This window comes from Oxyura jamaicensis, chromosome 4 (assembly GCF_011077185.1).
Source record: "Oxyura jamaicensis isolate SHBP4307 breed ruddy duck chromosome 4, BPBGC_Ojam_1.0, whole genome shotgun sequence".
Lineage (NCBI taxonomy): Eukaryota > Metazoa > Chordata > Aves > Anseriformes > Anatidae > Oxyura > Oxyura jamaicensis.
In genome coordinates, this window is record NC_048896.1 from 55,235,584 (window position 1) to 55,262,882 (window position 27,299).

General features: G+C 37.5%; 1 protein-coding gene across 1 annotated transcript; it reads right to left on the reverse strand.

The window, feature by feature from the left end:
• Positions 1 to 3,885: 3,885 nt before the first annotated feature.
• SMARCA5 (SWI/SNF related, matrix associated, actin dependent regulator of chromatin, subfamily a, member 5) lies at positions 3,886 to 25,696 on the reverse strand. Its single transcript, XM_035326254.1, has 23 exons — positions 25,535 to 25,696; positions 22,537 to 22,703; positions 21,691 to 21,791; positions 20,924 to 21,024; positions 18,874 to 19,053; positions 17,963 to 18,118; positions 17,734 to 17,865; positions 16,719 to 16,787; positions 16,026 to 16,135; positions 15,170 to 15,396; positions 13,466 to 13,587; positions 13,223 to 13,375; positions 11,870 to 12,002; positions 11,069 to 11,217; positions 10,724 to 10,843; positions 10,385 to 10,495; positions 9,720 to 9,833; positions 9,394 to 9,516; positions 8,014 to 8,146; positions 6,949 to 7,067; positions 5,705 to 5,917; positions 5,122 to 5,232; positions 3,886 to 4,183 (listed from the first exon to the last, which is right to left on the reverse strand). Exons 1-23 carry the CDS (start codon positions 25,535 to 25,537, stop codon positions 4,118 to 4,120), a joined length of 2,913 nt encoding a protein of 970 aa, XP_035182145.1. The 5' UTR covers positions 25,538 to 25,696; the 3' UTR covers positions 3,886 to 4,117.
• Positions 25,697 to 27,299: the final 1,603 nt, after the last annotated feature.

Sequence of the window (27,299 nt, forward strand, 5' to 3'; positions counted from 1 at the left end):
ACATTACCTTCACTCTGGTGGTTTTGCTTTAAAGCTGCCTACTCTAGAACTTGTCCTGTTTTGAGAGGGATGAGTAATTTCAGTCCTTTCCTTCAGTTGTTCTAGTCAGGTGTGTTGTATACCTGAGACTCCTCAGGACTCAATCCTGCAGCTATTCCCAATGCAGACTAGGTGCACAATACCTGCCTCTGATTTCAGCCAAGCTGCTCACTCTGTCTCGATTTTTTTTAATTTTTTTTTGAGTTCTGGCCCAGGGTACAGTGCTCTCACATACAGCACTCACCAACTGGAGCTGGTAACGACTTCTAAGGAAACTCCTGGTAAAGGCAGTATTAGATCAGAAATAACTTTGTCTTTAATTGGTCCCTTATTTGAGCTACTGGTCTAAAACCCATTAAGAACCCAGTAAGTTTGTTAATAACTTTATTTTGCTTGATATATTGCTATCAGTGGGTAGTTTCTTATACATGAATATGGGTTGCCCTCTAGCGAAGAGAAGGGAAAAGCTTACTTGGAAAAGAGCTGCACTGTAAGAACCCCATCAGTATGAATTGCAACAGAAAAAAAAAAAGACTGAGGCCTATGAGAAATCAGTAGTAGCAGTCATGGAGCGCACTGTCTTCAAGTGCAAATGGAAATACTCTTAAACCTAGGTAATTTCTGTCCTGAGAACCACAGTCTTGGTAATAACTTGAATGGCTTGGTAATAACTTGCTTTAATTTAATTACCAATGGCTTGGTAATAACTTGCTTTAATTTAATTTAAAATTGACTAGCAAAATGTAAAATGCATCAATCTGTTTTGCTAGAATCCGAAATCTGTGGCCAAGTGGTGGTGGATCCTGTTCAGAACCTCAGTGACTCCTTCAGCTGCACCATCGAGGTGTTCCTCGGCACTGGTGCCGATGGGTGCGTGCCCAAGTACAGGCAGACTATCGGGAACACAGGTGTCTGGCTGACCCACCCGCACTCGTGTACAGATTCAAGATCCTGGTATGTAAACAGACATGTTAGCGGGCATTTTTAGATTATTGATTTCCAAGTGAACCTGTAAATACTAAATTTGCTCCCTTTAGGATAAAACTCAACCTGAGACACAAGCAAGAGCCTCTGGAACCCTGAAGTTTCATGCTACATTAAACAGCTGGCCACACAGATGCTTTTCCTCTAGTAAAACAGCCTGGTTCTGATGGTTTCAGTCTGTCCTCTGCTCCACTCTTCCAGGTAAGTTGTCCAATGATTAGATCACAGAAACATTCTTGCAAGGTAAAAATACTAAGGTGGAGAAGACAGCATACAGGTAATCATGGGTGGGTGCTGTCACTCAGCAAGACACTGCAGACTTCATTTACTTTGTTTCCCCTCCCTAATAGCGCAGAAACCATGACACCATTGCTTTATAACACTGTAGCTACTCTTCTGCTGACTTGTTACTGCAGTGTCACTGTAAGCAGGTATTAGGGGTTAGAAAAAAATAGAAATAAACCTTGAATTTTCTTGCAACGGGAAAAAAAGAAATGATAATCAGTTCGTATATGGTAAGGAAAAAAGATGTGCATCATGCTTTAAGGCAGATGAATTCAAATTTCTTAAGTCTTTTTTTTTGGTCTCCTGAGTTTGGTTTCTTCTCACTGAAATTAAAACTACTGTGTGTTAGGTAGTTGCAATACTCTTTATGTTAACACTAGGAATAAATAGAGCATATTAAAGTATGTTTTACCTGGCCTACTTCAGAAGGATTTGTTTAAAAAGCTTAATCTTATCACCAAATGTGTATTTCTGTCATTGGCTTTAATACATAGTTGCAGTGAACATGGACCTCTAGCTGGATTAATCTGATGTTTGGCATCTTCTAGTTTACAGAAGATATGAATGGGGGGGGGCGGGGGGGGGTTCTGGGTTCTGTTTGTTTTTCTGAAGGTGGCAGCAGGCCTAGAATGGTACATTCACACTACAGTCTGATTAAAGGAAAACAGGCATGACGGCAAAAGACTGCTACCACATGTTGTCATCTGCTAGTAGAAGAGTTCGCACCATGGCCTCTAAATGAAGCAGAAGAGCCAACCTAGATGCCCCAGTCTTGATGCAGGACATAAGTGTGCCTTACATCCATCAAGGAAGCCTGGTGCTTAAAGAGATGCTGCTTTTAGTTACAAGTATATTATCCTAGTTTTCATATAACTGTGTTTTGCTTTTTTATTGTTAATTATTTGTGGGGAGGAAGGTGGTGGTTGTAGTAAGGTGGTGGTGGTGGTAGTAGTAGATGGACGCTAAGTAGCAGAGTGTTCTTCTCAATGAATGATTCCAGTGAGTTTGTCTCACTTTAATGAGAACTTCGGACCTATGGACAGCAGTGGAAGACTCAACACAGGTAAGGCTGCAAGTGCAGCTCTGTTGTTATTACCTATGAGAACATTTATAGAAGAGCAACAAGAATTAGGACTATATTGTAAAGCCACACTAGATAAATAATATATTAATTTTCAGGTACTGGCATTAAATGCTTTCAAACATGCTTAAACAGATTCTAGCATTTCAAAACAGTATTAACAGCTTTCCCGTATTGGACAGTAATTGCTTATCTTCCTTTGCTTAAATATTTGTTTTGCCAGATAGATAGCACTGGGGGAATGCATTTGTATCATCTAGAGCAAATATTTTGCTTTAAATGTCTGCCTGAAAGAAAGTTGACTTCATACAACTTGTAGGCATGCCCTTTGGGAAGTTAAAGTTTAGTTCAGTTCGTTCTGCAAACTGGCACTTGCAAAGTACTAGCACAAAGGAATTGCTGCTCAGCTGTTTAATACATCCTTCCTCTCAAAAAATATATTTAGACTAGCTGTAAACAAACTATCATGCCTTATTTGATTGGTCTGGGGTTTCGTTTTCTGCTGTTGGGTTGTGGGTTTTTTCTTTTTTGCAAAGAGGGCTGCTTTGCAATGGGATGATTTTACAGACGTTTTCAGCAGTAAAGCTGTTTTGTTTACACTGTACACTATGTATGGTGTACAGTGTACACAACGTACACTAAGCATAAGTAAGTTAAGTTGCTTTTTGAGTAACATTTTCTTGGGCTGTCATGACACTGCAGTGTTTAGATTTTTTTAGTGGATTGGCTTAAAGTTACTCAATGCAAATTGAGAATTTGTACTCTCTTTTTTTCTCTAGTGAATTTCAAAATTATGTTAAACTGGGTGATTGCATTGGGAAATGCACTATTTTATCTTGGTCATAATGTGCCAGAGACAATCGGGCAGCATAGGAAACACTCCTGACTAGCACAGTCAAACATGGATTGCAGTGTGATGACAACACAGAATCTTGCACACTTACAGTCAGCATCAGTTCTTTTCACAGAAATCAAGACCAGCTCAGCATTTTCCACAGCTGTTTTAGAGATGTGTGGGTTGTTACACATACTGTTAAGTTTTATGTTCTGACTTGCTGCTGTTTTCCAATAAAAATAATGCTACCATTTTTAGGCCATTCTAATTAAGTACAAACTTCAGCGTCACTTACCTTTCTGCTGCCACTGTAAGTTGAAAAATGTTAGGATTTTGTTCCTATCTCCATGTTTATCATTAGTTCCTGAGGTAAATACCTGGCCTTACCACTACTGTCAAAGAACAATGTATATTTGCGTAGTAAAATTTTGTTTGTTAAAGTTAAAATCCAAGCCACGGAATTTCCAGAAAGGGGGAACTTGATGGGTCGTAGCTTTTAGCACAAAAACCCTCCCCTAAGTAAGTGTATTTTTCATAACAGAAAAGCAGTGTTTGCAACACCCTTAGAGGTTTAAACAAAAATGAAGACACAATTTTGGAGTGACTAAATAAATAGGTATTGAAGTAGAAACATTCATGAAAAAAGTCAAGTGAAACCTTATTAATAAATGAAGCCTATTTATTACTTCAAGTGTTAATGGTAAAAAAAATTCAGCACAGCTGTTGCATTTAAAAAAGTGAACCTACAGTAAGTACTACGTTTCTAGTTCAGTAAACAGATGAACCCGATGTCCTTTAATGACATAACAGTTGAGCATTATACAGTACATCTTATGAAGACCCGTAAATTAAAGAACTACTTTTTAAATTTAGTGATTACAAAAATTCTGCATTCACAGCTTTAGCTTCTTTTTTCTTCCACGACCATCAGGAGTACCATCCATTTTGCGCTTCTGTGCCTGTAAGGTAAGTTTTTAAGAAAGTTATTGTGACAGAAAAATTGTAAGCAGTGCATTTCAAGTCAAAACAGCTAGAGATCACAGTGTAACCCTGGCAGCTTAAAATGTGATAAATCACAAATGCAAGGTGGCGAATATGCACATCCCACTCAGGATAGTAGTGGTCTTGTACTCTCCGATCTGGAATAGTACCATTTCATGGAGGAAAAAACATATAGAAACAAACAAGGAGCTTATAAATACCTTACTTAAGGAATGATATTTCTGAATGCCTGTTTAAGTATTTTGTGAACAGTTCCAAGTAACAACTTTAAAAACAAAATCTAGGTAAGAAAATGGGTAGAGGTAGTAATTTCCTTTACAAAAAATGTCTACATATTTAGCAGTACTATAATTAGCAGAGTAGTGTCAAGCATATGTGCTTATTTTCCCAAATCTAGCTCTAGAGCCCATTTCATGACCACCACCACCCAAAACAAGGCATATGTGATGGCAGGCAACACTGTCTACCTGGGATCATTTGTAAACAGATCTATAGCATTCTCAGAGGGAAGGGAACGGTCTGCGTCTCCTGCATACCACCCCTCAGTGGCAGACATAATTTCTTTATGGATAAAAATTAATAAAAAGGCTAAGTAAATCTTAGTTGCATTTTATCAAGGTAAACTTGTATAGCCCACAACTCAGGGATCAAAAACATAAAAAGCTATCTGCTCCAAAGCATGTGAACTAGTTTAGAACCGGAACTTATTTTCCATCCACAAGGGTACTTAGCTGAGTGACAGTAGTAAACTTTAAGCAGCACTTAGCACTGCCCTGTAAGGTTGATTGTTGGGTGTTATCTTTAAATAACTTTAGATATCACTTGGCCTAGACAGTTAGAAAGGCATGCTGTCTTCAAGTGAGCTTTTCTACAAAAATGCTTTTTTAAATCCTACCGAAGATGGTTTTGGTCCACGTTTCTTCTTTTCTGCCTTTTCCTTTTCTTCCAGTTCCATGTTTTCTCTTTCAATGAGGGTGATTAAAGTATTGCATCTCCTTTGCAGCTCCTAAATTGCAAAACATAGTCAGTCACTCACTACTTTAGGCAGACAGTTCATGTAAAAAGCATCATGTCAGAATACTAGAAATGTCAGTAAGTAGTAAGTTTGTTTGGTTTTCATCATGCAAAGCCTTGGCAGAATGAAAAAGGAATGAAAATTTTTTTATGGTAGTTACTGGCTGGCTTCATAGGAATGGATTTGATCAGATGTTTGTTTTTAAAACAAACTTGTATTTAATTCAACTTCGTGTTGATTTTGAAACACAGTAGCTTGGAATTTACATTTCTTCTCCCTAGAGTCTTTTTAGTTTATTGCATTTGTCATCCATTACAGCTGTTAGAAAGTCTTTAAAAATTAATACAGTGATCACATATACATACCTGACTATTTCAGAAGTGATTTAGTAAGCTTGCTATGTAACTGTGGTGTGCTGTCATGGGTGTTCACAAGCCAATGAGCACGACAGATTAATACATACCATTGCAGTTCTGGATTTGAGAAACCAGTCAAATCTGAATTGTGGCGAGTTTCGGATACACTGTCTTAATTCATCATAGACATTTTCCTTATCAAATCCTAGCTTGTGAAGCATACAGATTAGAAAGCGATCCTCTTCTTCAGTATAATTCTTCCCTTTATTGGTACCATATGATATTCTTAGCTGGTGGAAGGGGGCTTTGTATCTGCCAATCTAAACAAAACAAGATCATACATAACTAAGAAATCCTTTAGAAACATGGAACTGTTTTCTCTGAAAGCAAAAAGAAAAAACAACACACATGACAGGTAGACGAACTATACCAAGTTAGAAAACTAGAGCTTTTATGATCTCTGGTCCTGAAAGTCACCATGTTTAAGGAACTGTAGAGTCTAGATACTGAATTTACTAATATCATCTAAGCAGCCAGCTTTGACATGTTTTTCTGCTTGCCTGTTTGACAAATAATCTTTTGATTTTTAATTGTGCGGTACAGACCTGACACTACATTTGAAAATAGTCAAGGTCTGCCAGCCTGCAACTGGCAATGATTCTTTTTAACAAAAAAATCCTCAGAAATGGTCAAAATCAAAGGAAAAGAAAAAAGTACATGGCTCAGCTGCATTTTGGTTAATAGAGTGAGACACTGTTCTTCCCCTCACTTCTTCAGAAGAGGAGCTAGTGAAGCCTAAGGTAGGGAGAAATGTCTGGTATTTATTACAAGTGTCTTAATTTATTACAAATCTGCTTGTTACCAAGCCCTGGCTGGTGAAACGCGCAGGATCAAAGAAAACTCCACTAACTGGTAAGTCTTATCTTCTTAAGTCCTCTAAAACTATATATAGCATTTTCAGCTATGTGGGTCCAACAAACAGAAATTGTGTTTCTCCAAAAGCACATAGTTACTGGGAGTTGATCATAGTACTAACACTTCATAGTGCCATGTAGCGATGATTATTACAAACAAGAGACTAAGCCAAACCTGAAGTTATCACCATAGCTATCAGTCAAAATAGGAAGTTTAAACTTACCAAATGCAGTTAAATTCAAGAGTAGAAACTGCAAAGGACAGCAGTTCTATAGAATAGAAAATCAAAAGGTAGCAACCACTGAGGAACAGGTAAGAGAGGAATTTTAGGCCTAACATGTTTTCTTAGTGTACTGTAATATTGGCTAGGCATGCAGCATGGGCCCTCACCTCATTGGCACAGGGAAATAAAGGAAGCAAGAAACAGCAAAGATACCTTTGTATCAAGTGCTTTTTTTATGCTAATTCGTCTCTGAATTCTGGCTTCTCCTCTTTCTATCTGAGCCATGATCTTCTCGATGTCTTGGAGTTCGTTGCACCTTTCCCAGAACACAGCTAAGAAAAGAACAAATGCTTAGTTTCTAACCACGGAATTAGGTTTTTGCCTTAAAAGATCCTATATGTTATTTTCTTTTACCACACCTTACTGCTGTATAAAAATAGATATGCCTTTACCTGATAAGGAACCTTTACTTCCTGAAATTGTGTTGGGAGTATTACAAATGCTATTTTGAAGAGGGTAGACACAGCCCTCATTTTAAATGAGGTGTGATTTGGCCAGCCAATTTCCTTCTCAAAGAAAAAGTCTTAAAATAGAAACTGATAAAACAGTAATACAGAAGGAAGTGGGATTGCCATTGTAAGTTAGTAGCCAAAGCCAGCAGCAAGTGTCTAAAAGACAAATAGGTGTTTAAGTAATATGTCACATCTGTAAGTAAGCAGCTGTATACCATAAAAAATGAAGACCCAGAACCTTGCAACTGCACTACAGGAGAAGACCCTTCTCTGAAACTTCAGAGGTTAAAGTAATCAACTGGTCTTCAGTTACAAAAAACAACGTTCATGATTCAGTCACAGAATGTTTACAGTATCCCTAGCTTTAACAATGTGAAATAATAAAGGGGTAAGAAGTCAGGACAGTTGTCGGTTGGTAAATCTAAGGAAAAGAGAATTTTCCATCTAAGCATTTTTTTCCTTATCATTTCATTTTTGCAGAAATTAACAAGAATTAAAAACAGTACTATCCAGAATGTATCTAACACCAGTTAGAATATATGAAAGTGTGTCGGCAACAGAGTATGTGCACATTTCAGTATAGTTTTAACTACGCAGGGACTAAACCTACTAAAATGTGTACTAGTAGATCCCAAATCCATTAGCACAATCCCATCCTTAAAGAGTCAGACAGGGAATTCACACAAGACAGTCAGCTTGTTCACAGGTATTTCAAACTAGGAAAGCAGCATTAGATACAGAGTTGACTACTTGAAAAGTAAGTTACCTGAATACTCAATGACTTCCTCTGGGGTTTTTCCTTCTACTTCTCGTGCTATATTTTCGATATCATCACGGCCCCACTTCTCATTAGCTTTGATGAACTGGTTAAAATCTCTCTTATTCCAGTTAGTAAATCCCTTTACAGCAATTAAAAGCAAACATGGCACAAAAGTTCAGGATTTGTCCATCTCCACCTTTCTTTCAACAGATTAATTTAAAACGAGTGAGTAACACTTCTGTAATTCCAACAATACTAAACCTGTGCGTTTCCTGCAGTTTGATGGTAGTTGAAAAACTGCATTTATAGCATTGTCACTGTAGTCTCTATCTAAAAACTACCGAATAATTAGCATTGCTTCTTTAATTACTACTTCAGCTCATAAATTAACCCCTCTTACCCACTATTCTCTGAGAGACAACGTGGGATCACTTTTTAAGAAAAGAATTCCCTCGAAAGAGGCAAGAAGTCTCTGTAATGGTTTTGTTCAGTCAAAAAAGACCACCACGTGCCTTGCAGATACCTTCAGCCTTCTGCATCTTCCCTGGTCTCTCTCCCTCAGAAAGTCTGGAGGTATCTTGTGTGATGTTATACAGTAGGGACAAGAAAATCAGTGCTGAAGTTATCAGCTGCCAAACTGGACTAACTGCGTGTTTGTATTAACTTTCAAAGAAAAAGTAAAAAAAAAATTCAGCTAGCCATATTATGATTTAACTAGAGCTTATTTGATTGTACTGACGTTTAATAGTGAACTGCTCCAATGCACTACTACTCAAACAACAGCTCGTCCACAAAATACATGTGGAAAATGTAATACACAGACAAGGAGTAACAGGCATTAACCTGCCTTGAATTATTTAAATGTACAAACTACCTAATTATGTACTTATATCTTCTTTAAGTGGGGGAGATTATCACTTCTAGTTTTAGTTTAAGAAATCTGCCCCTTCACCCTGCAGTGTATAAGTTAACACACGTGAGAGTGACAGTTTGGCAAAGGATATGCTTGAAATTACATGGAAAGTCACACATGCAGCTCTGTAGCTGGTCTCAGGGTCCCCCAACTGAGAAAAGATGTCACAGGCTACAGTCAATGTGAACTTGCCAAGTCAGACTCTGGACATAGCTCTTACTTAAAAATATATGGACTGGATGTAGATCAGGTTCAGTAGAACCTAAATACACTAATTTAAAAGTATCCTTCAAAGGTATCTAAGCCCACAACAAACCCAACGCTAAACTTTTTTTCAGCATGAACCAAGCTTTGCAACCATGTTAATTTAAATATGGCATTTGTAAATGACTGACTAAGAAATGTTCATGTAACACTGTAAAACACAAACCAAGCTTCAGATGATGTCAATCTCACTAAAGAACCAACGATACCTGGGTTAGAAGCTTCTCTTTTTCTTCTAGTTCTTCATCATTAAGAGGTTCAGCCTCGTCAATCTTAAGCTGCTCTTCCTTTTGTGCTTGGGCTGCATTGGGCAGATCAGGATTACGAGGTACCTGAAAGATTATACGTTTTGTAAAATCTAATGACTTTTTACCAGTGCTTGGTGTAGCTTCTCCATTAATACAACCTAATCATTTGTTCGGATTAACATGCCTTTATTTCATTTAAATCAGTGTGAAATGCAGGACAAGTACATATTGTCCTACCAGTAACTGCTGCAATAAAATACACTAACACAATGAATGAATTCTGTTACCTTGTACCCAATTGTTTTCCTGTAGTAGAGTATCTCTTTTTCCAATAGTTCAAAGAGCCGTGGAGGAAAGAACTGAAAGTCCTGTACGTTTGGCTGCTTTGGAGGCCGCGGTGCCTGAAATACATAAAAATGCTTGTATTTGACTCCTGTTCACATCCAGAATCCGTTTTCTAGTAACTGAGTCCCGTCTGTGAGCAAAAAAAATCTATTTTTACAAAAATTACCCTAAAACAGCGTGCAAGTCTGGTACAACCATGAAGGCTTAGAGAAATAAAAGGTATGTGATAAAAGCAGACAGGGTCTTTTGGAAAGAGAATGGTGGGGAAAGATTCGCACATGCATCCCCTTGAACAAAGTTCACATATTTGAGTAGCAGTAAGGATATGTTCCATAGGTAAGAAAAAAACTTCTACTGCTTAAAGATAGTAAAAATAAAATATGAAACACCCTATATCCTTACCATCCTAAAATCTTGTAAGTTACATACCGCTCTTTTTCCTCACAGAAGTTTGTCTTAAATCCTTCGGATTTTTCTAAATCTATATCCTTCAACTGCCTCCTCAATTTATGAAACCGAATGAATTAGTAATTTCTTGCTTTCAGCTTTGACCACTTCTCATGTATATTTGAACAGTTTGTTTATTTTTTTTAATTAGTCAACTCACCTTGGGTGCTTTTGGCTCACTGACTCGAAGAGCTTCTCTAAAGTAAGCATCCACTGCATAATTGGCTTTTCTTTCTCGTTTAGGTGGTTCAATCCACTCTGTAAATGCCATCTATAAAAACAAATCCCACCACCCCCAAGAAGTATTAAGACTAAGTCTTGCAAAACATTCAGACCAGCTAGGAGTTCTATATAAAAAAGTCTATATATACTTCATTAAGTAACTAAACTTACAAATTCTTTTTATAGCTGCATTGTATTTTATTTAACCAACGTACCTTAAAAGTATGGTTTAATCATACAAATCAGTACTTCCCTCCAAAAGAAACTTCAATGTTACCTTCTGTTTTTCTCTGTAGTCTTCCCCTTCAAAATTATACACACTGGACTCTGTATCCATTGTGAAATTTCTGAGGGAGCTTTCACCCATCTTTGAAAGTTTTTCATTCATTTCTGCAGTCTGGGGGGAGGAAAGAGAGGAAAGAGCAGTAACCTTTTTGGAAGGTACTTCATTATAAAACATCTCAGTTATAACAGCATTAAAAAATTAGCACATTTGAGCAATAGGAAGCTTCTCAATAACACCCACTCTATTTTCTCCAGCTTATAATGAAGCTATCATCCAGCAACATACTATCTTACCATGCAATTTAAGTCTACTTTTTTCTTTGAAACTTGATCTCACCTTCTTTGCACCTCTTTCCAAAATGTGATCAATATCTTCATCTGTAATCTCACTTTCCTTTGAGGCAAACACATGTGTTGCTCCGTGTCTAATCATTTGCAGCATTTCATCCTTCCCAAGTTTATTCAAGTTTTGATCCACCAGTCTTCCTGAAGATAAAAGCATTGAAAGGTAGCAATTAAATATTTCATATTACTGAAGGAACAACATATGATTTCCCCCTTCCCGTACATTTTCAAGTTAAAGCTATCTCATTTTCTCTCAGGGAAACTCCACATGAAAAAATAAAATAAAAACCAGCAAAATCTAGCCAGGGACCACATGCATTCTCTTTACTATACTTCATTTGTGCTTGAACAATTTTGGATGTGAGACCCTGTATACAAGCTTTATGTTATGGTGCACATATTTTCACAATTTCAAAACCAAACCTTGCTGAATCCTTTTTGCATAATATTTACTGACCCCAAACAAACCAACCAAGGTTACATCCTCATCACTTCTCCCCATCTATTAAAAAAGACTAAAGCATTAATTTCTCCATTTAAGAGTGGAAGTTGAGTGCTTTAAAAGAAGTTTGTCTATACCCCCTTGTTTACATATTTATCACTGGGGAAGTAATTAAGAAGTTAATGAGGAAAAGCTTATCCCTGCTGTAAAATTTTCAAGTGGATTGGGTCTTTGCATTCTATATTCAGAATACAGCTGAGGCAAAATTAACATTCCCATTAATTCTTACTACATGATTTGTCTGCAGTGTTGTAAAACAAAAACAACAACAAATTGCCTCCAAATACTTGCCTTGCTGGATGACTATGGAATCTAGCCGGAGTTTCATTTCTGCACGTTCCACTATTCTTTCTTCCACTGTATTGTCTGTGATAAACCTGAACACTCTAACAGTCTTTGTTTGGCCAATTCTGTGTGCTCGATCCTAGGCAAAAAAAAAAAACAAAAAAAAACAAGAAAATCAACAATTGCTTTCTAGTGTGAATATACAATTATCTTAAATTTTCTTTAGTTTCAACAAACTAAATTGTAAAGCAGAATATTGTAGGTTAGTTAGACCTTTACAGAAATCGATTTAACATGACTACCCAAGATACCCCATTTGCAGTTCAAGTTTTTTGTTTTTAAGTAACATCAACAATCAGTATGTTTCTAAATTTCATACCTAAAAATAGCTTTTCCTTTTTGTTTTGTGTTTGTGTGTGTACGCGCACGTGTGCATTACATCACGTGGGAGAAGACTGGATGCTTCTGGCATTAGGTAACCTTCTGTAAAATCAAAATATTTAACAAATTCTCTCTGTACTGACCAGAAGCTACCTATACCCAAATCGTTCAGTCATGCTAGGAATATTTGAAGAAAAATACAACGTATCACCTCACCTGACTGGCAAATCATTAACCACTGTGAGAATTAGTATTCTGAACATACACTTCTAGTGGTAACTGGAATTATCTTGATTTAGCTTCGAGGCACTGGTTCTGTCATTTTCTGAACTAATTTTTGTTAGAATACTTGAGAACATACAGCTTAAATTTACAAGGTTTGTCACTGAAAGGCCTCATTTGCTCATGGTCACACTGGTAGATTTTTAAATAGCAGCTTTATTTTCTTATGCAATCAGTAGTGTTCTTGATAGGTACCATGGCTGAAAATGCATATGAATTTATTTTAAAAATATAAAATAAATAAAGATAGTTGCTAACAGGAGCCTGCTCACTTATCACCACCCTAAAAGCAATTTTTAAAAACTTTCATTTACATTTTGTCTCATTTCCAAAGTCTCACTAAAGACAGTGTAAATACAGTAAGCTCTACTGTTCCGAGAAGGAAGGTTTTATAATTTTGGAGTTAACAAATACCATTAGTTTTTAACACTAAAAAAGGCTGTTTTCATTAAACACCGTTAAGGGTACTGTAGCATATACCACGGCATTCCCCTCTGCAGAGAAGTCCAAATGTGATTACATGTTCCACAAAGTGGAAGCTGCACTGTAACTGAAAAAACAGTCTTAAAAATACTAGTTATATTATGCTAAAACTGGAAGTACGTCATTTCAATTTGAAAACACTATGTCATACAGCACACGCATTTCTAGGACAATTACGTGAGGAAAAAAGGACATTTCTATCTGGACTCTTACCATAGCCTGAAGATCTACTTGTGGATTCCAGTCTGAATCATACAGAATTACAACGTCAGCAGTAGCCAAATTGATGCCAAGACCTCCTGCCCGCGTACTCAACATGAACACAAATTTTGAGCTACCAGGTTCATTATACGCGTTAATAGAAGCCTAAATAAATAAAGAAAACATCATCGGTTGAACTAAATGTTTTAAAAAACACCATTTTTACTTAAGTGAAATACTTTAAATTTTAAACACCTGTCTCTCATCATGAGGCGTTTGTCCATCCAGTCTACAATATTCGTAATTTCTCCACATACAATAATCCTCCAAGATATCCAGGACTCTGGTCATCTGGCTGAAGATTAAGACTCTTGAACCTGTTTGGGGTAAAAAGGTTTTATGTTTTCATCAAAAATTAAGATTCATTAAACTTCACAGATGTTTGCCAATCAGAAAGGGAAGGAGGGCAGTTGCATGTAAGAGTAGTTATAAATAAAAAGACTGATTTAAGTAATATAATGAAGATAAGTTTTCAGGGCGAAATACATATGCATATTTTCAAAACAATACCTAGCATTTTTATTGAACAGCCATTAGAACGTGAAAGAATTTGAAAGGTCTGATGTCATCCGGGATGTCTATGAATTATAGAGGCTAATATATAATACAGATCTGCAGATGTTGCTGTCAAGGTCTATAATGAATTTCTAATATTTTAAATATATATTTCTGCATTCTTTAAATGACTACTTGTATTTATTGTGCAAATGAAAATTTATTGAGACAAGTGATGTAGAAGAAAATTTCTCTTTCAAATATAAAAACATCAAGAAGTGAAAAGAACAAAATTTTAAAGTGTTTTGGATTTAAGATATCTAGAAATTAATTCTTCTTAAAGACTTGTCAGCTTACTTACCTGCCAAGAACACCATTCAAAAAATGTAAATATACATTAATGTGTATGTATATATAGGCACAACCAAATGTTTCAAATGTACTTGAGGGATTTAAGTAAAACACAGACTGTTACAAAGTTTCTGCTTCCCCCTACATGCTCCCAGTATGACTTCTGTTCTTTGGACTCAGGGTCTAATAATTAAATGCTCTCTTTTGGTTAACATCAGCAGTTGATTTAAAACCATACCAGCTTTATTTGTCATGTCCCAGCAATGAGTCTCACAGCAGAAAGAAAGCAAAATCAAAAAAGCACAATAACCACTGAACCTTTTTTTCAATCTTACAGCAACGCATATCACCACAGCTGTTCGAATACTACCCAGATACTGGTTACAGGTTACTTTCATATTACCTAAGACTGAGTTTTTTTTTTTTTTTTTCCAAAACGTCTCCCAGAGTTGCAAGCTTTCCTTCATTTTGGTGAAGTTACAGGAACGTATGCCAGAGCTTTGTCCCTACTACTGAAAATATAAAATATAAAATAAAATAGAATAAAATAACTGGGTGTTCCCCCAGTTTTGACTGAAAAATGTCAAGTTCTGTTCAAAATCATATCCAGAAAGAACAAAAACCATTTCACAAATGACTGGACTTTAATCCTACGTGAAGACTTTGAATCTAAAATGGTATTTCATGGCAAACCAAAGCAGTGGTTAAAATATTACACAATTAGGTTTCAAACAGCTCATATTGCTGAGAAACCTAAAGCACAGACCAACTGATGCTTCTGTGGTCTCAGCTGGAAAACAAACAAGCAAATAAACCCCTTTGCAGTCACAAAAAAAACAGTTACTTATAAAGGCACTTCACAAGTCTTTCTGTATCAACTATTTAATATGCAGCACTTGAAAAGCCAGTATCATGCTTGGAAGTAACTACGATCCTACATAACGTGTGCCGATTTTTTCTCAGTAGACATGAAAACATTATGTAGTACTGACTTCAGTTTTTATCATTAAACCAAACAGCTCTCAAGCAACAATACAGCAAAAAGATGCGTACCTTGCTCTTTCAACTTAGGCAGTAATTTGTCCAATACTACCATTTTGCCACTGTTGGTGACCAAATGCATATCTGTTGTGTAAGGTGGACCAGGTTCTGCTCCATCAAAGAGATATGGATGATTGCAACATTTTCGTAGTTGCATAAGGATATTCAACAGTCTCATTTTGTCCAACTTCCCAGCAGAATTCAATATGTCTATATCCTTCATTAAGATTCTTGTATACCTATATCAAAGAAAAAACTTCTGTAACTATGAAACAAAGTTGCCTTTTGCTTAACTAATCTTAGAATGGTTTGGGTTGGAAGGGAGCTTAAAGCCCACCCAGTTCCAGCCCCCTGCCATGGGCAGGGACACCTCCCACCAGACCAGGTTGCCCAAAGCCCCATCCAGCCTGGCCTTGAACTGGGATGGGGCATCCACAGCTTCTCTGGGCACCTGTGCCAGGGCCTCACCACCCTCTGAGTGAATAATTTCTTCCTCATATTTAATCTGAATCTACCTTTTTCTTAGTTTCAAACCATTACTTCTTGCCCTATCACTACTCTCCTTGACAAAGAGAATACAGAAGAAAACAAATAGAATACAGAAAAAAAAAAAAAAAAAAAAAAAGAAAAAAAAGGAAACAAAGAAAAAAGCGGGGGAGAAAAAAAACCCCCCCCCCCCCCCCCCATTTCAGCACGTAACTTGCACTGATCTGCATAGTTTTGTCATTATAAAAGTATCACAAGGAAATACATACAGAGAAATTTAGTATAGCAGAAGGAATTAAATCAAGTTCTACACAATTACTGACTCACAAGCAGCACGATCCTTCTGAACCTTAACCACAGCACACACAACTATCTGAATTACCATTCTCGCTGCATTTTGCTGAGACCCACATAAATTTTAACTTCCTTCTTTGGAGGCAAACTTTTCTCTACATCAGCCTTAATGCGACGTAGGAGGAACGGTCGTAGCACCTGAAAGAGATTGCATTATTAACTGTATTTTGGAAACTGAAATACTGAAGGGGTCAACAACACCAGTACAGGTATACTCTCTTATAAATGCTCAACCACCAGACCTATTACCAGGTCACCTGAAAAAGCAATCCACATCAGCAGGTTATTATTATACATGAGCTTTCTTTGGAAGACTCTAAATCTTCTAGGACAAGTCTTTAATAGAAGATTCCTAAGTCTTCCAGTTTTTCCAAAGAAGACGCTTGATCTTTCAAGTGAAAAAAAAAATACTGAAACTTTGCTTGACTGAAATCTTTGTAGTGTCTTCGTAGCCAATATTCTAAATGCAAGTATCTGAAAACCTTGAAAGCCAGAACTGTCAACCCTTCTCTATCCCCCAAAACAATTTTCCTCTCCTCCAAAACAACTTTATTTTCAAGACAGAGTCACATTCTGCACTTCACCAATCTTTTCTGAAAGCCCACCATGGTTTCTGGAATAAGCTATCTTACCCTAATATCTTGTCACAAGAAGGATCAAAAGAATTATTTATAACCTAATGTAGATGTTACGAAGGCACACAAAAAGCAGAAAGACTTACCATATGGAGACGTTCCACCAACTTTTGATCCCCTAGACAGTTGTTTGTATCAAACCATGAATCAAAATCCTGTATCAACAAAATAATTGGCATGTAAGAACTTTTCTTTCAAGGTGCAGTAGCATTACAGTGGTGAAAAAATGCAACTCAAGTGATTCTCTTACACACAGAGTAAGTAAAAAATCATCCCTTTTGGTCTATTTTCTTGGAAAGATCTGTATCACTACATCTTTAAACTAAAACAACAACAACAAACCACTGGGGGTTTAAAACAAACAAACAAAAAATTTATTGAGAAGGAATCTGATTCACTCCTATTGCTCCAGTGGACGAATTCCAGCTGGAAGTGTACCACTGCAGCATTTGATGAAAAATGAAAAGGAAGAAGTAAAATTCCAGTGTAATACATCACAAGATTTCCACTTCTATGTTAAGCTCCCAATTCACTTACGCTCAAAACCAGTTAAACACATGCTTGAAAAAGGCAAAAAATAACAATAATAAAAAAGTATTTTCCTGAAACCATACTATGATGCACTGGGCTTGCTCAGAAGAGGTGCCTGTTAGTGATGTCTGTTGGTAATTACATAGTATCTCCCAACGCACAGTAAACAAGTTTAGATAAACAGTAAGGTAACTTATAGTTAAATGTAAGAATAAAGCTGTTTTACCAACTGCGATGTTTAATCCTATTTTGAAATGCAGTAGAGATCACCTCCACACTGTGATTTGAAATACCTCTCATATCTGCTAAGCTCACATCAGCCTTGAAGAATGGCCAAGCTGGGGAAATTAGTTTATATACTATACTTATGACATACAATATTGGAAACATGTACTGTCAGTCTATAGTTATAAGCAACTGATACATCTGACTATATATCTCTAACTACATATATATATATATATATATCTACAAACACATACACATATATATATTTATGTGTATGTATTCAGGCCTTTCCAAGTCTGGAAAACCACCAACGTTCACTTATTAATGGAAATTAAGACTTACTTCAGATGAGTTAAAGACATCTGGCAAAAGGAAGTTAAGAAGTGCCCAGAGTTCATGTAGGTTGTTCTGAAGTGGAGTTCCAGTTAATAGCAGCCGATTTGTAGTCTTGAATTCCCTCACAATTTCTGATAACTGAAGGAGATTGAGACATAAATGAATATAAATATACTACCAGTACCACCACCTAGCAACTCAGAACAACATCTCTTTCAGTGAAAGTAAAAATTACCTTAGATTTTTCATTTTTAATCCTGTGGGCTTCATCTATAACTAGGTATCTCCAGTTAAACTTCTTGAATACTGATTTTTCTTTGATAAGCATTTCATACGATGTTACGCAGACATCCCATTCTCCTGGCAACAACACATCTCTGACAAAGGCAGCCTAGACAGCAAGGTGACAATTCTTTATTGAGGCTTTGTCAAAACTAAAACAAAAAGAACACACTAGAGCTGCTAAGATCTTAAAACAAGGCTGCGGAATTTGAAAATAAGATTAATTACAGAGTCAATGTAATGTACAGCCACTGTAAGACTTAAGGACTGTAAGACCTGTCAGTGCTGAAGCTGCTAAAACCCTCAGGGCAGAGCAGAGAAGGAATTTCAGTTCTAACTTCAAATAAGGTTTTCAATAGCTAAACTGTAACATTAAAATCTAAGAAGTAAAAATAAATTAAAAAAATCAAACAAACAGAAAATCTATTTTGAGTCCTAGTTTAGACGAGGATTTTCTAAATTGAAAAATAATCCCAAACAGCTTTATTTGGCAACTGGATTTCTAGAATGCTGACATCCAAGGATTAAGAGAGGACACAGCAATTATTAAGAATTCAAATTTCAGAGGTATACAGATATTAAGAGGTTAATGTCATGTAAATGAGAAACATACTAATAAAAAAGAGCATGCATTTTTGAATTCTAAAAAGACACACTAAAAAAATCACAAGGTATCATATCTTGATCAATGACTTCCAGAATGATTTAAAAGCTTAACCAGTATTTTTGTAATTTCTAACATAACAAACTTTTAAAGTAGAGCTAGGTACCCTTAGAAGAATAATCAAAAAACCTGCTGCCAAACAACACGATCACATGCTGGATTTAACGTGTGAACGCAGGAAAAATAACATCAAAACTTACTCGCTGGTCTTTGTCACCTATCAAACACACTGCTCGAAGTGTAGGTACCCATCTCTTGAATTCATTCATCCAGTTATGTAGAGTGGACTTTGGAACCAATACCATGTGAGGACCAGGAATATTTCTGTAGTGTTTCATATATCCAAGAAGAGAAATTGTTTGCAGTGTCTTCCCGAGACCCTGTAAAAGGCATTAACGTGTCAGAAAAAAATCTCTCAGCAAACACCTTTAAAAAGCTCAACAGTGAGCTCGGAGTACATTTTAGAAGCCACAGCAGCCTAAACAAACGGCTAAGGTACTCTAAAAGGCATCAACATTTTAGTTATGAAAGGCTTATATAGCATCACACAACTAAAAAAAAAAGCAATAGAGTAACATTTTCAAACACGAGATTATGAAGTTAGAACTTTGCCTTATACCTTGAGTAAGAAATTCTTAGAAGTGCAAGAAAACATTATTTCAAAAACTTTCTTTTTGTAGGATAGGGTATGCTCAGATTATTTAGAGGTCAATGAACTTTACAAACTGACATATTCATTATCTTAAACTTGAAATTATGTGAATAAATTAGGAACCCTGTAAAATGACTTTTGCAGGCCACAACATGGCATCAGTTCTAATGAGAATAAAGCCAAGCATAAGTAAATATAAACAGCTGCATATATCAAAAAAGAAAACAAATACTGAGCTGCTTTATAAGTACTTTCTAAAGCACTGTTCATTATTCAACAGAAGTATTAAAACTCTTGTATCTTCACTGCATAGTTTTAATTAAAACAAAACAGGAAAATACACAAACCCCAGACCCTATGTATAATTTACATAATTCAAAAGATTGTGACTCAACTGCATAGGACTTAAAAAAAAAATAAAAATAAAAATCAATGCAAGTTATTTTTGTTTCCAAAATTCAAGTCTTTGTCTTCAAAATGACCACATTCCACCTGGTGTAAGATGTGTTTACAGGCTGTGTGAAAAGCATAGATATATTCAAAAGGATAAATATTTAAGAACAAATCCAAAAATACTTAATAGCAAGCATTTAAACTCCTCAGTCCAAAACAAATGTTGGAAGACCATGAATCCACAGACTTAAAAAAGTTTCCCAGACTTCTTAACACAAGCCTGCTCCACTTAAAACTCTACTTGCCAAAGAAAATCCTCTATTCATAAACATGTATGTTGAAGAAAATCCTTGATCTATTTCAAAATCGAATGTGTTCCTAAACAATAATGTTACTTGTCTCTAATTTGTCTTGAAGTTTTATACATAAAAGCAACTATCAGTAAGATATGAGAAATGCATCATACCAATATATATTTCAACTTTTGTTTTTTCCTATCTGCTCCTGTTAAAAATCAGATGCAATTAAAGGAGGAGGACAAAAACCTATCTGCCTCTCCAACTACTACAACTTCCTTTGCCTTCATCCCTTGTCGTCCAGGGAAAAAGAACAAAAGCAGAACAAAAGATGCTATGGCTAGCACTGACTGAAACGTCCACAGTCATGGTGTGAATGAAATGTTAACGCAGCTCTCTAGCTATAAGTTAGCATCATTTTTCCTGGAAAGTTTCCCACTGTTGCAGTTCTTCCTGCTGAGAACATCAATCCACAAAGGACACTCGTATTGTGCTATCTGTATTTTATATCCAGTAACAGGAAGCGTTCCCACATTTGTTGCTCTTTTCATGTATGACGCTCTCTTCACAAGGGCAGCTTCAGAATACCCTAGCAAAATAGCTGTGGTTTTGAGAAAATATACAGGACACGTCGTTCTGTAAAACACCTCCCCCCTCAATTATATTTTTCTGAAGTTTAGCAGATCCCCTTTTCATGCCTGTTTCTAAAACTGCCTGTAGTGTTTATTTAAATTAACGTACATGTGAAACTGTTTTAACATTAGTGACCTAAAAACATACTAGAAAAATAAAATTTGGGAAATCATATACTGCATTTTGTGCTATGTAAAAAAGTACATTGCTGATTTAAAATTCTATTGGGTAACGTGCTATCAAGCCCCCCAGTAGAAATATGGGCTCCATGCGTACCATTTCATCTGCTAGGATACCATTGATGCCATTTTCATACAAAGAAATGAGCCAGTTCAGTCCTCGGACCTGGTAATCACGCAGCTTTCCCCATTTAACATCTACAAAACATGAAAGAATAGACTTAAAAGATTTGCAAAGACTTACCAAAGAGCCATTCTTTTCCTGCTAATTGACACTGATTATCTTAGCTACAGAACAAAATCAAGTAGTACACCCTATACAGTAAATTCCAGGGATGAAGCAGACTGGATGCAAGTGATATACTCATTTTGTTTCTGTGAGCTGCTTCAACAGCTTTGATTCTGCAAGAACACAAGTCATATAGAAATTCTAACCCTATAATCCCTCCCAAAATCAAAACATGGTACAACAATAAATCAACAAAATATTAAATTCTCTGTTAAACTGACTGGAAGCCATTATGTACTTTAAATTGAATCAGAAGATGGGTTACACCTGAAAATTTTAAGACGGCCAACTTAAAAGCTAGCTCTTTCCCAGTAACTTTAAGGCATGGCAACTGGATTTCTAAAGGACAGGATTGACTGGACCCTCCTTCTAGTCTGCCATAATATAAACAGCCCCTAATGTATTTTGTTCCATCCGACTGGTGCTGGTTATTGTTTTCTCTCTCTCTTGCCAACCAAAAATTGACTCCTTTTCTTTGGGAAGAGTGAAAATAAACTCCTCTTTTAAACTCCAAAGGTTTGACTTTTGAAGGAAAATAACTTTCAAGGGGGAAAAAAGGAAGAAAGGAAACACACATGATGGAGATTCTTCAAATCGAGTGCAGACATTTGTTGTCTTGGAGCTTTCTGTTAACAGCTCCTCGTCTTCTTCCTGTTCTGTTCTACGGTGTCGGTAGCTGAAAAAGTGGAAGAAAGAAGTAAGTTTCTTGCTAAACTGAAAATACACTAAACTGTTCCAAAATTTAATGGCACTGCAGTACAGATCACAAATACACAATGAAGTTTCTTGCAATTTTCTTTAAAAGAACTCTTAAGTTAAGCTGGTGAATCAAAATGCTTTTTGGCCCTCTAGAACGAGTAGCTTCTCAATGGTAAGATGTCCACTACATTCTGGCTCGCGTTGGAGGCTCAAATGTTAGAGCAGTGTGACTGGAAAGGGATAAACCACACAGTCAGGGTGCATCAGTCCTGGCCTTTAACTACAGGACAGGGAATGACGCTGTGTTTAAGAGCTCTGCAACATCTGCGAGAAGTTCCAGAAATAGTGCAGAGACACAAGCTGCAATGAAGGCAATCCAAATTTCTAGACTTACGATTTTCAAGGTGCCTGTAAGATGCATTATGTTCTCCATGAACTCTTACAACTTACAGCCATGAATGCTCTACTTTTCTGCCCCCGCTTTTCTTCGTGCTGGAATACTTTTAATCGTGATAGTGCTTTACCACCACCACAAAATTCTTCTAACTCCTCGAATTCTTAGATAACCCTCCACTTACAAGTGGGCAGTTGAAAAAAACACAATTGCACAGTGTAAAACACACACCCAAACAGGACAAAAGGCTAGCAAGTTTAACTTACGCTTCTAAAGTACAATAAAATCCTTAATTACAGTACAAGGTGGCCTACATGTCAGCACTCACTCGCCAACTGACAGTAAATTCTGTTTCTCATCCTTCTTTATTCGTGGACGTCCTGGTTTCATTTTCAAAGGTGAAGTTGGAGTTTTCTGAGCAGCAGGCTGAATGAAGTGAGCAAACAGCTCAGTCTGCTTCAACAGATACTCAAATCTGTTTGCTCTGTCTGTTTGCTGTTGACAAGGGAAAATAAGTGGAACAAGTGTGAGACGTTACAATATGCATTCATTTAAAAGACAAAGCTAACAAATTGTTTTTAAACAATACAGACTCGCATCCATTCACATACATATCTACAACAGCAAAAAAGAGCTGATTAACATCAACAATGTAACTGGAGCTGACAGATTCAATATTCTTTCATTGGGTCAAAGCTAACTATTGCTAAACAGGAAGATCAAAGTCGCAAGACACATCTGCATCAAGACTGACATCTGACTTGGGCACAAAGGTTGCCCAAGTGTCACTAAACATGGCAGCAGAGCCCCTTTAACAACTTTCTCCTATCAAAAATGATGGTCCCATTCCTCGAAATTGATTCCCACCCAGGATGCACAGGATTCGTCAGTGAACTTGTTCGTCTTGCCCACCTGGCAACAACTGTTCTCTTTTCTTCCATGAGTGTCCCAACTGCTTAGTGAGATAAACCACCGCGCTGAGGTGTCAGATAAGTAAAAGGGCTGGCATGAAAGGGGTGGGGGACAGCAGAAGAGCCCATAGCTGGAAGCCAGAAAAACTATTTTAGTGGCGAAGACCTGTTAGGTATGTTCACCCTAAGCTGCACTTAAGAATGCACCCTTTGATATGAGTTGCCATTTCTGCTGCACAAAAAAAGATTACAGGAGACAATATCCAAAAGTTTAGCTCCTTTGAGACAGGTTCTGTTTGGAATCAACACACCTTCCCAGCGCCACTCCAAGTATCCTGACCTTACAGGAACTTCCGAAGACAGCTCCAAGTTTACCAGCAACCACCCTGACACTCTGCCAGCTGCCACAACATAACCTGCTATTTAGCAACTCGCACAGTTACAGGAAGTCAGTTTTCTTAGTAAAAAGGAACATTCCAGACTTCTGCAAGAGCAATGCCAGCTCTGTAAGTATTCTCCTCTTTAAGCAGATCCTACTCGGCATGGAAGATGGAAAGAGAGGGATGAGAGGAGACCAAGAAAGCAGCAAACCCTGTATGTACCACAAGTGTCTGACTACTCTAGCCATAGTTTAAGCTTGATTGACACAGCTACAATCCCCAGCCCCTGAATTGCAGCTTTCCTGTCTATCCCTCAAAGATGGTTTTGGTTTGCTTCCTAACAGTTTCTGACATTTAAACTAGGTAAGACCTTATTACTATCCACATCACTAATCCTTATTTGTAAGTACTTTTCACCGGCTGTACAAAAGATAAGAAATACAAACTGCATTGCACAAGTTCCCTTGTTCAAAAATGTTAGCAGGGAACTTTCCCTAAGTTTTGGCACTACACACACATGCCACAACCCATTTTCAATGCACTTCGGGATATTCCTTTAAGAGACTAACAAACATTGTCTGTATCTTTTAGATAGGACACAGACAAGAACAGGCTGTACTACACAACCTTGAGCTATGCTCACACCAACAGAGACACTTTCCCTGTTTTCTTTTGCAGTGCACCTTCTGACTATGTTGACAAAATACAAGCTTTCTTGTAACTGTGCCTATTTAGAGACTAGAAGAGAAAAATCCAAGTTCACTTTCTTCTAGGAAGCAGCACAAATAAATCAGCAGAAGACTGGGTTATTTTCAGTGGTAAGAAGAAAGACAGGAAGCAGCAAATTATAAGAATCAGTTTCACTTTGCTATGAAGAAATTCCACATGCAGTCACAGACACTGGAACTATGAACAGGAAGAAAGGAAAAACAGAAAGAACAGAGCAAGGAAATGTGATGGAATGGTGAGGAGCAGGTGACTCCATCTCCTACACTCCAGGTACCGTAAAAGCTAAAAAAATAAGGAAATAAAGTATGTTTTCTCTTATCTAACATGTGAAGCACAGAATTAGCCATCTTCATGCTTGAGCAGTCTTAACTAGAGCTTCATGACGAACAAATTAAACTTCAGAAAAGCTAACACGATCCCTTTCAGTCTTGACAAAGTGAAAGTGCTGAAAAGTTTAACAAGGCTTACAGTTAGCACTTGTAATGAACAGCAAACATTTTCTCAGCCTCCTGTGAAAAAGCTTTTGAAAGCTTTTATTTACTTTGCCCCACACACTGTACTGCTTGAAAGAACTTGCTTATTATGAAGTCCCCCTGCCAGAGTATGTTTCTATAGCATACAGTGTACGTTATAGCATATTATAGTATACAGTGTCTACTCAAAGCCTTAAACCTTATACTATTCCTACAAAGGACTACTAATCCTGCAGTTCAAAAATAATTATTTTGGAATTATTTTCCTATATTCGGTAGTGATATATAAAAGATCCTAGACTTCAACTGATTCCATACGTTCAGAAAGTAAGGTAGCAGCCATTTAGAAAATGATGGATGCCTTCCTAGAGAATATTTCTTCCTTTGAGACAGTGAATACCCAAATCTTCATTACCCTCCTTGTCTGCGGGACAGCTCTGCAGCCAACTTCAAAAGCAACATTACAATTTTTTTCTTTTTTTTTTTTCCACTTAAATTTGAATACTTTCCATTATACGATTCTTCTGAACATAAAGTACTTCAAAGTTGCACAGACTAGACTTCCTAGGAACAGCAAAACACGTTAACAGTTGTTCCCACAGAACACCACAGCGGAAACGGAGAAGGAACAGAGAACAAACTGCTAAAAATGAAAAGGGTCTATACGTTGTTTCTGTTGTTTATTTGTTTCAAATGACTTATATTTTATTTTTGAATGACTAGACAAAGTCTTATAAAGCCAGTTATGAGACTTCAAAAGAGCAGAACACTAAGTCTACTGTAAGCAAGGCCTAAATACTGGATAACTGTACGCGTTCTCAAGCGTTACATACCATTTTCTCTTCGTATGTAGGATCTGCTTCCTGGATTTCTTTTTGTTTTCCTGGTGAGGCATCATCAAAAGATTCCTGAGATGAAAAAGAATTAGAAAGAACTTATTATCTGAAGAGGAGAATATAGCCATGTAGAAGAGCATAAGCTCCCTGTAAATTACCCTCTATCCACATCAGATGGCACATCCATCTCTTGCTGCTTTGATATAGTCAGCTCTCTATTACTTACTGTAAAATTACCTGGAGATGGATCAAAGATCCCTGCCACAGGGTGATGGACAGAGCTAGCTCTCTATAATCTAATTTAGCTCCATCATTAAAGCATCACATCAAGGTGGATGAGAGAGCCAGCTGTTGTCCAGAAGCTCACTGCACCACTTCAACGGTGCTAAGCCCAAACCCTCTAAAGCTGGCTCTGGAGAGCACCAGGAAAGAACCAGTCCTGAAGCAAAAGTTGTTTCAAGTTTTTTTCCTTTTCCAGGTTACCCCAATTCCTCACCGTTCTGTATCAAGGGAATAAATCTAAATAAAAAACCTGGACTGCAGTTCTGTTCTAGAAGCAGGATAGGAATGTAAGAGAAATTGTATTTCTCCCGTTTGGTTTAATATATCATGTAATCGTTGTTAGCACCAACAGTGCTGCTCGTAACAGAAAAGCAGGCAGGCAGGAGGGGGCAGTCCTCCCTCATCCCCTTTCTGCCAATTCCCTGCCATACTGCCTTCAACTGTTTTTTCAGATCGGGTATTTTGTCCTCATCTCCCCTTATTAGGTTAATTCTTCCCCCATCGTCCCCCCATGTGTAATTTCACCTTCTGTTCCTAAAAGCAAACCCAACAGGACAACCCTTCTCTGCTACATCAGGCTGAGACAGTACATCACAAAACAACGCTTGAAAGGCTAAGAAATGGAAACAAATAAGATATCCTCAAAATTATTAATAATAAGCTGTTTAGCTGAGCAAAGGAAGAGCTAAATTAAGTCTTTCCTAGCCAATGCAGACCCAAGGAACGTGAAAATAAGAAACAACGTGAAACAAAGGAATGCAAAACACGAGATGTTTGTAGGCGGGCATCTCCTCACATAACTCTGGCAGGTAAAGCCTGTGGCAACAGAAGCAGCCTAACAGACGTCTCATTCAAAAGTCAAAATTAAAGAGCAGTGTATGAAATATTACAGCTAAAGGTCTTCTAGCCCTACACCAGATCTTCTTGCTCATGTCCTGCTGGATTTGGCTCATACCCATCTACCAGGGAACACGAGGATAGGGCTGTTTGAACTCGTCTACACACTCCCGTTTCTCCTAACACACTTGCCCGGTGAAGCACAGCAACGCAGCAGCACGCCGCCTGACCCCTTCACATGCAATAAACACAGCGAAGCCTTGCGATTTCACTGGAGAGTAAGAAAACCGAGCTCGTGAGGGGACCGGGACTATCGGGAAGGTACTTAGGCACTTCTCTGCGTGTAAGGGCATCTGTTCCCTCCGTGGAGAGGCACTGACTTTGCAAGCCGATAAAGCCCTGCGCAGGTTCAAGCAGCACCTATTACCCACAGTGCTTTGGCTACTCGCTCATCCCCAAAACACGGCGCTCGCAAACGCGTTCAGACCGTCGGGGGGGGGGCGGGCGGACTGCGCGGCGTGACTCAGAGCACCGCGAGCAGGACCGACCAGTTTCCTCCTATCACCGCAGGAACAAAGCTGCGATAAAATTAGCATCTCCAGGCACACGTTCAACTCCCCTGAAATTTCTGGAATAAGCACCT